Source organism: Phytophthora sojae (genome assembly GCF_000149755.1).
Source record: "Phytophthora sojae unplaced genomic scaffold PHYSOscaffold_2, whole genome shotgun sequence".
In the NCBI taxonomy this organism is placed as follows: domain Eukaryota; phylum Oomycota; class Peronosporomycetes; order Peronosporales; family Peronosporaceae; genus Phytophthora; species Phytophthora sojae.
Window position 1 is genome coordinate 11,463,529 of NW_009258116.1, and position 12,589 is coordinate 11,476,117.

The window sequence follows — 12,589 nt, forward strand, 5'->3', positions numbered from 1 at the left end:
ATGTAGGTAGGCACAATTCGGCGTCGGCTGGCATTATCACTTTTCGGACCATCGAAATGCAGTCGTAAACTGCTTCATTTTCAGGAAGCAGGTTTCGTTGTCGGGGATCAAATAAATCCACGCCGAAACTGTGCTGGATTAGGTAGCCAAAACCTTCACTCATAGCTTCCAGATGCCAAACAATCCTCGAAATTATACAGACAACACGAGCGCGCAACAGTTTATCAAGATTTGAAAACTCCCACAATGCACTCTGCTTACAGTCAGCATGCAGATTCTCTGGAGTCTTGGCCACCTCGGCGGATAGCCTACGACGGTAATCGCTAAATTTGTTGTCGATAGCGCGAAGCGGACTAATACCATTTTCCATAGAGGCCACCTCTCGTATGGGGTATCGGAACTGCCGCAAAGCACCAAAGCGCTGGAAAATCGCCATAGCCTCGCCGATATATATTTCACAAGCCATCCAATGCAGCTTATCGGGAGGTTTAGTTTCTGCCGAACCAATCGCTGCTTTGCACAGAATCTGCAAACATGGGTGTACTAATAGGCTTCTGCTTTCCAAGCAAATCTTAACCATCAACTGAAGTGCGTTGGCCTCGGTTGCATACTTGGCAGCTTCCATGACCATTTCATGAAGTCTGTTGCTGCTTTGGCCGACTACAGTTGAAGTCTTGTCAGGCACGCGGTGCCATGGTTTCATAAAGCAGCATATCAGCTCTTTTCGCTTTAGTACAGTTGGAGATAGGTTGATCGAAAATAAGTGTCCCAGATCAATTACAACTCCGTTCACTTGCAGGCAACGGCACATGAGTGTATATGACATCAAAACGTGTTTTAGGCGCACCAATAACGAGCCACTGTTTCGGTTGATGTGGCTTACTGGCTCGAACACAGCGGACCATTCATCATGCTCAATGATAAGATGACAAACCGAAAAAATATCCGACGCTCCCACCGATTGTTGCCGAGCAGGTGGATCATCCGAGTAGACTTCTTGTATGAGATCGAGCATCATAGTAAAATATACGCGAAGAAATGTTGTTGCCTCCTTTGAATGCGACCACCAATCTTCACTTTCACAGACCCCAGAAACGGATGGTCCAACATGTTCCAAGATCGCGCTGATCTCTTTGCGATAGTAAACTTTCCTGTCGGCCTCGCTAGCGCAACCGTGGTGAGCAGATAGCATTTTAGCGCTAACTTGGCGAAGGGTATTCGCATCCATCGATATCGTTAGCGAAACCAACACCTCCATCAATTTAAGGCTTTTGCCGACACAATCAATTGGGTCTCGGGATTGACCAGCATTGACCGACGCACCAGCCAGTTGTTGATGAATGATCGAGAGAAGCGTGAAATACAGAGTTTCAAACGTTTCCCAGCTTCGCCTTAACGCAATTCGGGCGGTATCAAGAATTTCATGTGATGTGGCAGTTGATCTGGACTCCAGAAGTCTCTGAGTACATTCGTCCAAGTCCTGCAAGCAAAACACTACAGTAAGATATCTGGCTAGTACAGACTCAAGATTCACACGAAATTAGCAACTGCGTATCTTACGGAGTCACTCTTGTCAAGACTCGCCCTCACTCGTCTCCTGCAGGTGGTGGCAAATGCACTGTATCGAGATGGCTCTTCGAGGCGTTCTTCACCTTCGATCACTAGCTTGAATGCTATACAACCCGCCCCAAAATCGATTATTACCTGCTTTTCCTGGGCAATCCACACCAACTAACATTGCATGCATGAATTAGTAAGTCCATACTCAGCAGCCGGTCTACCAATATAACTTACCTGCAATGCTGCCGAAACCGCCTTCCCTAGTAGAGCGCTGAGGCTAAGACGCTTGGACATGGTACTGGATGTGGCGATCGCCAAAAGTTCGATACAACCAGTCTCGTGCACACACCCGACGCTTACTTGACCTGTTTCCAATATATAGGTGGAACAGGACAAATTAAACACACGTCGTACTCACCATAGTTTTAAAATTGACGTACCGTTCGCATGCAACAGCGCAAAAGTAATTTCGTTGTCGACCCAAGCTCCATCTATGATTTGATGATCCAACAAAATTCGCTGTACGGAGCTATTTCTCAGGTCCCCACCAATTTGGACGTGGTACAGCATACTCCCAACAGTTATCATTGCGTACGTCCACGTATTCGTCGTGAGCATTTTGAGCCCCTGAGTAGCTCCAGGGTCCAAGTTTCCTATCTCTCGAGAGGAAAAGCTGACAGGCCTCCAACACGCGTCCACATCAAATAGCCACTTCTCCAAGACTACCGAACCATTTAAAAATCGTGTCACGCGTAGGTAGGCAAAGCAGTTTCCCATTACCGCTGAACTGATAAACTTTCCGCAGCTGCAACTATCAGCAGACCGAGAGTCCACCGCTGTTCCTGTTACCTCTCTCCACTCACATTTCCTCCAGGCATCCTCATCTTCATCGAAATCACAATCACACGGATTCCACCCCCAAATTTTCCCACTATCACCTCCCACCACTACAATCTGCTCCCCACTTGCATCCACGAAGGCGTCCACAATCTCCTCGCTCAAATTCGGCAGCGACTTGATTGCCACAGTCTGAAAATCCACAATGTAAATGTCACTCACTACCTCTGCGTCTGGTTGCTTCTTCCTCCTTAATGCAACACTATACTTCACCCCCGAATTCCTCCCAGTGAGCATGACATCCCCCGGCAGCTCCACAACGCGCCGAACTTCAACTGACCCAGCACAAAACGCCTGTGCATCCGCCACCTGCAGCACATTCCCAGCTCCGACCAGCACCACAGCGTCGTCCAACGTTCTGTGTACCCAACCTTGCTCAAAAATTGCCGTATGTCGCTCTCCATTCGGCGAGATCTCCGTCGCCGCGCCGCATACGCGCGCCACCTTCCTGCCCATGACCCAAACGTCACCGAGTGCGTCCTTTCAAATTCAAAGTGATCCGATTGATCGATTTTCTTTTCGACCAATCAGATCCCTTAAACTTAATTGCAATCGCAATTTCGCGTTATTCGGCGCCAAAAAGCACACTCTCGAGGCCCGAGTCAATCGACAATGGCGGGATCCGACAGCTCCGAGGAGGACGAGCCCATCGCGGCGCCGCAGCCGACCCCCGCGCCCCCCGTACGCACTCACTCTCTTCTCCAACGCCTGCTCTTTCCCGTCGTATAACTCGCAGCCGCTAACTCGCTCTGCAGAAGGCGTGGATGGACGAAGACGCCGACGAGGAGGAGGAGGACGCCGACCTGACGCAGCTGCAGCGCCAGCGCACGCCCAAGTTCAAGCGCTGCGTGGCCGCCGTGGAGAAGGACGCGTGGAACGCCGACGCCTGGATCGCGCTCATGAACGAGGTGCAGCTGCTGCCCGTGGCCGAGGCGCGCGAGCACTACGAGGCGTTCCTCAAGCTGTTCCCGACCTCCGGCCGCTGGTGGAAGCTCTACGCCGAGCACGAGCTGCGCGAGAAGCAGTACGACCGCGTGCAGGAGATCATCAAGAAGTCGCTCATGCAGCTGCGCTGCCCCAACGTGGACCTGTGGCGCTTCTACCTGGACTTCACCAAGGTCGTCAAGCTGGACGTGGCCGTGGACTCGAAGGAAGCGGCGGCCATCGCCACCGCCAGGCAGCTCATGGTGGACGCCTTTGAGCTCGCCATCGAGCGCGTGGGCGGCTCCATCCACGCGGCCCCCATCTGGCAGATGTACTTGACGTTCGTGCAGGAGGAGCAGGACCCGCAGGCCTTTTTGAATGTGAGGAAGCTGTACCACCGCATGGTCATGGTGCCGCTCAATGGCATGGATACGATCTGGAGGGACTACGAGAAGTTCGAGCGCGCCATCCCGAACAACGAGGCGCTGGCGCAAAACTTTTTCAAGGTCTTCAGACCAAAGTTCGACGCCGCGCGCGCGGTCTTGAGGGACCGCAAGAAACTCTATGATCAGGTGAACGCCAACGCGCTCGCGGTGCCTGCCACCAGCTCTAGAGCTGATGCGGCGGACATGGCCAACTGGCAGAAGATTCTCGCGCTCGAGATGGGCAACCCGGAGAGATTGGACGCGTTGCGCCTCAAGTCGCGCATGCGCTACACGCTCGAACTCTTCGTCAGCGTGAAGCGGCACTACCCGGAGGCGTGGTACCAGTACGCGTCCTACGAGAACCAAGTGAACGACCCGGAAGCTGCGGCCAGTGTGTTTGAACGCGCAATTGAGGCGATTCCAGACTCGAGTTACCTACACTTCGCCTTTGCTGACCACCACGAGCTGCGGGGAGATATTCCTGCCGCAAAGGCCATCTACGAGAAACTGCTTAAGGATCACGCGTCGGCGCTAGCGTATGTGACATACCAACGCTTTGCGCGACGTGCGTATGGGGCGAAGGGATTGAGCGAGGCTCGTGCAATTTTCAAGAGAGCTCGCAAAGACGAGCGAGAAGGAGCGTGCACCTACCACGTCTTCGCTGCATCGGGTAAGCCTGTCATCCTTTTCTGTTAGTTCTTTCCGTTGCGGTGTGCTGACGCGTGTGTTTGTGTTCGCCGTTATGGTTGGTGCATGCAGCGCTACTGGAGTTCTACAGCGACAACTCAGAGAGTGGGAAAGACATCGCCTTGAAGATCTTCGAGTTGGGCTTGAAGAAGTGCATTCAGGAACCCGCATATGTGTTGTGCTATTTGGATTTCCTTGGTCACTTAAATGATGACAACAGTAAGTTTTCCATCAGCCTCTGTGTTCAGAACCAAATCTTACGAGTACGCTGTGTCATTTGGTTGCAGACATGCGGTCTTTGTTCGAGAAGGTGTTGTCTGTCATGCCTGCAGAAGTATCGCGCCCGATTTGGGATCGCTACGTGGAGTTCGAGCACACGATGGTTGCTAGCGGCGGTGACCTTGCCGCTGTGGCTAAGGTAGAAGCCCGACGAGCGCTGGCGTTCCCGGATGAACCTTTTGTTGAGATGAAAGGTTTGCTGAGCATCGCTCACCGTTACTCGTTCTTGGACTTGCGACCACCGACGAGTTGCGACCAAAGTTTCCTCGACATGTATCGTGCTCCGTCCCGTGGTTCATCTGGAGCTAGCCGTGATGATGGAGCTGAAGATGGAGAAGGAATGGGAGGCGCAGGATTCGGAGGGGGCTTTGGACTCGACATGGACAGGCGCGTAAATTGCGGAAGCTTAGTGGTATTGTGGACCTACAGTGACAAACTAATTTGCTGTGTGTGTGCAGGCAAATTCCGGGCCCTCCGCTACCCGACTTCTTGAAGGAGTTCGCAGGAATGCTGCCTTTGAACCTGCCTTGGAATGGGCCAATCGCTGATGTGGAGCATATCTTCCGCGCAATGCTGCTCGTTGACTTCCCGCCGCGCTCGCGCATCGAGCAGATGGCTCAGCAGCAGCAACAACAAATGCAGCAGCAGTTAGCTCTTCAGCACCAGCAGCAGCTCCAGCAGCAAGCTGCTGAGGCTGAGAAAAATAGCGGACTCGGCGACGACGATGGTGCCTCTGGAGTGGTGAGCAAGCGACCGGCGCACGACATCTTCCGCTCACGTCAGAAACAAAAGCTGTCGAAGCTCGGATAATGCACAACACTGGACGTGTAGAAGAACGATACAGTAGTCGAAAATCGTTGCAATACCATGTGAAGAAGGCCTTAGCTCTTGTGCTTCTTCTGCTTTTTGAAGTTGACGACGATGGTCGGGAATCCCAGGTCCTCGTTATCGTGAAGCTCCACATCCGGCTTTTTGCGCCCGCCTAATACAGGAGCAGCAGCGCTTGGGACGCCATTAGTTGATGCCGCGGCGTAGGACTTCACAACGAATCCATCGACATCTTCATCCTCTTCTTCAGACAGCGATTCCTCGTCGAGCTCTTGACTACCTTCGTGGTCGTCATCGTTCTCAGTGTCGGTCTCATCGTCGTCTCTGTCGACAGACACAGCAGGCCGCCAGTCTTTGAGGATCGTTGCTGTAAATTCGGTTGGCTGGAGAGTCCGGCACGCGGAAACGAGCTTGTCGTCGCTGAGCATTACGTCCCGACGCTCATATTCGCTCCATTCACTTTTTGCTGTTTCCCATTCAGCCCTTGCCGCTTGTAAGACGATGTTATTCACCTCACTGATTGCACAAAGCGAGTCGTTAGCACAAACAAATCATCCAGAACTAACGAGTTGCATACCTTTCGTCTTGTAAGAAGTCCTGAAGTTCTTGAATAGCGTGAGAAAAGGCCGGAAGCAACTTCGCCTCGGTTTTGGAGATCCATCGACGGGTATTATACTTCTTACCGTACGTCTTGGCCAGCAACTCACTACCCCACCCTCCTTTTTTGCGGCTACCACCATTGAGCTGCATTTTCAGCACGACGCGCTCTTGGAAGGCAGAGGTCACCATCTCCATCGCTGCCGACATCGCATATGCCGCGCCAAACAAAACACCCAAATGGCCTAATGCACCAGTAGAATCGCCCACACTTTGATCGACGCGCCACGTGATGCACTTTGTTACGATCACCTTGGCACTTTTCGCTGCAAAAGCACCACCGCGAAGCACCAGTAAGTTCGTTTTAACCGGCAAGTTAAAACCGCAAACTTCAGCTTGTGCGAAAACCAGCAGCGCACTCTGAAACACGTCCATCGCTCGGCAGTAGTAAGCAAAAGGATTCGAACCAGCAATGCCTTGCCCGCTAGATTTCCTTGGTGCAGCCCGGTACAGCGAAGCGATAGCACAAAGCAAAACCGCTTCGATGAAATATGGCAACGACTCATTCGTCAAGCTTTTTAGCACGACGTGTTTACCACCAACGACCACAGCAAGCTCGTCTTGACGGCGCTCATTCAAGTCATCCTCTTCCGATTCATCCTCACTATCTTCCAGGCTCGTTTTCAGTTTCTTCCTTCTGTCATCGCGTGGCGCAGCGGCATCGATTAGAGTTCGCATTTCCTCTAGGTACTGAGCCAGTATGTGTGACCCCGCTGACGCAGAATTCGAGTACGTCCACGAGCCAACCACCAGGTACGCAATATGCCGCCATTTTATCGACGGGCACCGATACTTCCCCAACGAACAAACACGGCCTTTGTTCGGAGAAATGACAGCATTAGGGAGAGACCGTAATGGGAGGCCACTGAAAAAAATTCCCGAATCGTTTTCGAATTGACTTGGAATCGGCACCGATGGAAACGTTTGATGCAGCACAGCCAGGCAAAGTTGGCTGATCAAGGGACTTTTTCTCGTATTTAGAACGAGTGACACCAGCGCATCAAGCACCAGACAAGCAAGCGTTGGGTCCTGATTGCCAGACAACATCGACACCGGTCAGTTTGGATGCAAGATATGAGGTGGTTATGCGAGTGGACTTACCGTTAATTCAAGGCTTTGCCGGGCCAAGAATCGGAAAAATGTTTCGTTGCATGCATGTGGTTTGTGAAAGCTCGACATATCTTCGTCGGTGCATGCACCACTGGCAAGGAGCTTCATCATGTTATCGGTCCAACTGGAATCTCCAACAGCAGTTGCGATTCGACATGCTTCTAATATGGTAATGAAAGAATCGTATATGTACGCCAGGCTGGACGCCATCAAGTTTCGTGTCGCCGTTTGCGCAGCCGCAGCATTTGCCGACTCGTCTTCGGAATCTTCGTCCACGACACTACCAGTTTGATCATACTCGTCATTGCTGATCGACCGAGTTAACTCCGCTGCTCGATGACACAACCACTTCACGGCCTGGTGCCCTTCACTGCGTGAGACCAACGACCGCTTGTTTCCGCTGTAACTCGATCCAGTGTTATCTTCATTTAACCCCGCCGAGCTTACGGCATCGGGCTGCAAGTGCCGATTAAATATTTGTAACAACTCCACCTCGTAAGATAGCGGCAGTGGTGGCTCCATAAAATTCGTCCGGTGCCCCTCGAAGGCCAAACAGATAACGCGGAAGTCCAAGCCATACAACGAAGCTCGGGGAAGTTCTCCTTGTACTCGGCGGAGCTGCCCCTTCAGCATTTGCTCAACAATTTCTACCTCCAGCAGCAACCATTCCAGTTCTTCCTTTCGAGTTTGGGCTTGGCGAGAGTTCGCTGTGTCGTCGAGACGATCTAAGTGGTTCCTGATATTAACTGCTTGTCGATTTAGTGTCCGCTCAAGCTGATCACGTTGCTTCAAGCAGATACGCAAGCGAGCTGCCATCCGCGAATACTGATTGATGCAGTCACGTGTCGAATCTGCGCTCGCTACCGTCGAGATGTACCGCTCTGCAGCAAAGTTTGTCGATGCAACCGCAATATCCAGTGCGCACACTATATTCCAGATAGTGTTGTTTAACGCTGAAGGGTCAATAGCACCGCAAGCTTCATCATCCAGCGATAGATCATAATTTGCGGGGAACAAAAATCCAGCATCTACTATTTCTTCTTGTTCAGCGGGTGGCGCGAATTCCAGATAACAGTGAAATAACTCCCGCAGGAGGCAGATCTTCATAAAATACTTCTGCTCTGTCAGCTTCTTGAATGTTTCGCGATCATGGGTATCCATCGCACCAAACGACGGTGGGGGTATTCCAAACCGCATTTTAGTCACGAATTCAGTGGCATCCACAACCAAAGGGGTTTTTAAACCTTCCATGCCAGTTGATATGCCCCTCTGCGCGCCATCAATGTCGTCAAATGCCAGTACCATCGTCTTGTCATCTTTGAGGCGCTGAACCGCCTGATCACGTGGAGTCCAACACAAACCTTTCTTCCGAAATACCTGGGAGATCGCCGAGGTTAGTTGTGTCCGTTCTTGCTCGATTGACGATGTATGCAGTGTCCGACTCATTTCATCTCGCACAAAGTGCATTACATGCAGCAGAGTTTCGTCACGATTCGCAGAAGTCAGGAGACGTAGCATCCAATTCGCCAATGATTTCCGGTCTCGAGAATCCACGACAACTTGGTTCTTCAGCAGGTGCCCTGTCAGAAAAACTGCCATTAACTGCTTTACTTCAACTGAATTGGCGCGATTTTGTTGTGACCGAGCACTCTGAAGCCTGAAGGGTTGTTGATCATGGCTTGAGCCTGTGGCTCCTACCCGGGATACCAGTTGCTTTTGGATAGTGATCATCAGCAACGAATAAATGCCCCGTTCTCTCTTCGTCAGCAATGCCATGGTGGAACAAAGAAGATCGAGTATGTGCGAGGGATACTTTTCATCCAATTCCGACTCCACGGTAGCAGAGGCAATTCCATGCAGATGATCGAGAAGCAAATGAGACGACGATGCGAGTGCACCAGCATTTCTCCGCGCAAGTTCCGAAAGCCGCCGTGCAATCGCTTCAGCCACATCCCAGCACAGGCCACTGCGAGTGCGTTGCACTGAATCAGCGTTTCCGAGCAGTAGCAACTTCCTTGGTTGGCTGGCGATTGTCAGTAAAAGAATCAAAGCCTGATCACATAACCGCATATCGAATTACACGTAACGTTAGCATATCAATACAGTAGCACCTACGTAGCTCAGACTCACCTCTTCTTGCACAGTGCCTTGGGTCTCAACGAGGACGATTAATGAATCGACAGAGCTAGCAATCAAATTTGGTGCCAATGTTGGTTGAGTGGACGCTCGGAAACAAACGGCAAGCACACAGCTGCAGAAGCGGACAAAGGACGGCAGCAAGTAGGCCCATTCGGGTCTTACAAGCATCGTGGCTGCTTCACGCATCATGCGACTGTGCAGCCGACCGCTTTGCGCGACGGCTGTTGTCGCCCTTACTGCCAGCTGCACGACACGACAAAGTACGCGTTAATATAAAGTACCCATCGTACTACGCACTGATCAGCACAGGAAGTATAGAATTTACCTCATTTTCTGCCGACTTGCCCATTACGAATGTCAACAAAACGACGTCAAACGTGGCCAAAGGGTCCACATGTCTGATGAGCCGAAGCAGTGCTGTCAGAGCCACCGATCCAGCGGTCGCATAACGCCCAATCACTTCCATCGTGAGCGACAGCGTCCCTGATTCGATGCGGTTGCACTCGGTTCGCAGTCGAGCGAGTGCCTTTGGGGCCGACGACTTCGTTACCATCGACAAAAGACTCTGCACCACCGCCGGGATATCCTCTTCCTCCGCCGCATCCAGCAGCGACTGAAGGGATGCAGAACAACAACCACCACCAAGATACTATCAGTGTCACCCTAAAGCTTAGTGCCTTCTTGAACGTCCAGCCCACCTGTGCCGCCTCCACCACTGTGTTCTTCTCACAATTATCCAGCGGCATCTCCGCCAGCGACCCCAGCACCGGCACCAGCAGCGACCGATCCGTCGCCAGCAGCTCCAAGTACGCCTGCACCACCAGCTGCACGCACTCCTTGGACTGGTACGTCAACTGCAGGCAGCACACACACGCAACGCCGCTTTAGATCACAATCTTTTTCCACCCACTTCAGTTCTCCATCCAGCTCCAACGCACCTTGGGCAAGTGGTGGATGAGCAGCACGCGGTGGTCGCAGAAGAGCAGCAGCGACAGGATCTCCTCCGTCAGCTCCCGCGTGGGCGCCACGTAGTTGCCCAGCAGCCGCAGCAGCGCGTTCACGTCGTCGCTCGAGTCGTCGGCGCCGCCGCTGCGCAGCCGCTCCAGCACCAGGTGCGCCGTCCCCACGCGCTGCAGGCTGCTGTCGGTGCGCAGCAGGCGCCGGCACATGTCCAGCGCCTGCGCGACGTCCCCGTCGACCACGAGGTCGCGGTGCTGCTCCACCGCCGACGCCATCCTCCTCCGAAGTGAAAGATAAGTTTGTGGCGCCACTTTTGGTCAAAATTCAAACTTGAATTTCTCGAAAAGCGCGCGCTAATTTCAGAGGGCTTCTTCACCTCAAGCCGTTTCAAAACCATCTGGGCGGCTATTTTTAGGGTCGTGGCGCTGACGGGCTCACCTTTGGCTCACTTTTTGGCGGGGGGTTGCCGACACCGGTTCAACTTGCGGCACTTCGCAATCGGCCGCCCGCCCAAGCACTTCCTTGACTGGAGTCCGCAGCGACGATGGCGCAAGAGACGGAGACCGTGGCCGCCCTTCCAGTGGCCGCCGAGGCGCCGCCGCCCACGACGCTCGAGTCGCCGTCAAGCCCGAGCAAGCGCCGCAACCGCAAGAAGGGCCGCCGCGGGTCCACGGCCAATGGCGACGGAGAGGAGGAGGACGAGCAGGAGGCCGCCGTGTCCCCCTGCGTGACCCCTCTGGGCGACGTGGCGACTGCCGACCTCGTCTCACTGCCGTCGCCCGTCGGCGGCAGCAGCAACAGCAACAGCAGCACGTTCGATGCGTTCGCCGATCCGCCGACGACGACTATCAACGTGGAGAAGGCCATGGAGCAGCTAGCGCTGACCCCACCAGAGACGCCGGAGACGACAGTTCAAGCACCCGTGGCCAAGGAGGACGGACTGCTCAAGCTGCCGATGCACCCGTCCAGCGGACGAGTGCCGCTTACGCCCCCGCCCACGCCCGAGCCCTTTGTGGTGCACTCGCCTGAGAAGGAGCAGTCGAGAGTGGCACCCATGTCACCAAGCGTCCAACTTCTGTCGACGGTTGTCGAGACGCCGGCGAACGCCCAAGTGCCGACGATTGCTTCAGTGGTGCAGGTGCAAGTTGAAGAGGCGACGATGACTCCTGCCACGGAGACTGTGACAGAGACTACGGCCGTGACTGCGGCGGAGATCGACATCACTGAAGCGGTCGAGGTGGAAACGGCACAGGTGGTGGAGGCACCGTCTCCAGTAATTAGGATGCCCAAGGAACCTGAACCGCTACAGAAAGTCGTCGCTGTGGAGCAGGAGGCGTCGGAGCTGAGTAACACTCTGGCGGACATGAGTCTGAGCAACGAAATCAGCGCAAGCAACGAGTTGGTGACACCCGACGCAGCAGTCGACGAGGTTGCAATGAAACTTGGGGTTGCTTTCACGGGCGAAACCGCACCCACTGGAGTTGTCCCGCCTGCGATCGAGTTCCCGCCGGTTGAAACCGTTGCCAGCGTCCCAAGCCCGGTGCTGGCCAAAGAGGAAGTGCAGCTTGATCCCGTCGCAGGAAATCATATGGACAGAGAGGAAGAACAGTTTGACCCCGTCGCAGTCGACCAAGTGAGCGAGCTTCCGTCAAATGACCATGTTGCAGACAATCACATGAGTGAGCTTCCAACAGTTGCAGACGATCACGCGAGCAAGATTTCGTCAATTGACCCCGTCGCAGACGATTACGTGGGCAGGGCCCCGCCCCCCACAGCTAACGATGAAGTCGATTCAATTTCAGTACCGGCGCCACCTCCTTCGGCAGCACTTTCTTCTGAAACGCCAGCACCCGAACCAGCAGCAACGGTCCCGGCGGCGACAGTGCCAATTGAAGCAACTCCAACTCCGGTCCCAGCGACGAGTGAAAGTGGAGATGGTGCTTTGTCGCCACCAAAACAGGAGCTCAAGACCATTCCCGGGTCACCGCAACCTGTCCGCCGCAACAAAAGAAAGGGCGACTCGCCGGAACAGAAACCTCATTCCGCTCCGGTTGCAGCCCCGAAAGCTTTTCCGAAGGTCCAGCAAAACAAGACGGTGTCTTCGTCTGCAGTCACCGAACATG

General features: G+C 53.7%; 2 protein-coding genes across 2 annotated transcripts; one reads left to right on the plus strand and one right to left on the minus strand.

Annotated features, from left to right (window-relative positions):
- Positions 1 to 3,069: 3,069 nt before the first annotated feature.
- On the plus strand, positions 3,070 to 5,582 carry PHYSODRAFT_327351 (hypothetical protein; the record flags this gene model as incomplete). The annotated part of the gene is made up of 6 exons (XM_009523444.1): positions 3,070 to 3,138; positions 3,213 to 4,476; positions 4,566 to 4,712; positions 4,781 to 5,020; positions 5,082 to 5,163; positions 5,231 to 5,582. The coding sequence occupies 6 exons, from the start codon at positions 3,070 to 3,072 to the stop codon at positions 5,580 to 5,582; spliced, it is 2,154 nt and encodes a 717-aa protein (XP_009521739.1).
- On the minus strand, positions 5,523 to 10,741 carry PHYSODRAFT_350336 (hypothetical protein; the record flags this gene model as incomplete). Its single annotated transcript, XM_009523445.1, has 7 exons — positions 5,523 to 6,116; positions 6,178 to 7,286; positions 7,359 to 9,419; positions 9,498 to 9,749; positions 9,832 to 10,119; positions 10,205 to 10,360; positions 10,445 to 10,741. 7 exons carry the CDS (start codon positions 10,739 to 10,741, stop codon positions 5,654 to 5,656), a joined length of 4,626 nt encoding a protein of 1,541 aa, XP_009521740.1. The 3' UTR covers positions 5,523 to 5,653.
- Positions 10,742 to 12,589: the final 1,848 nt, after the last annotated feature.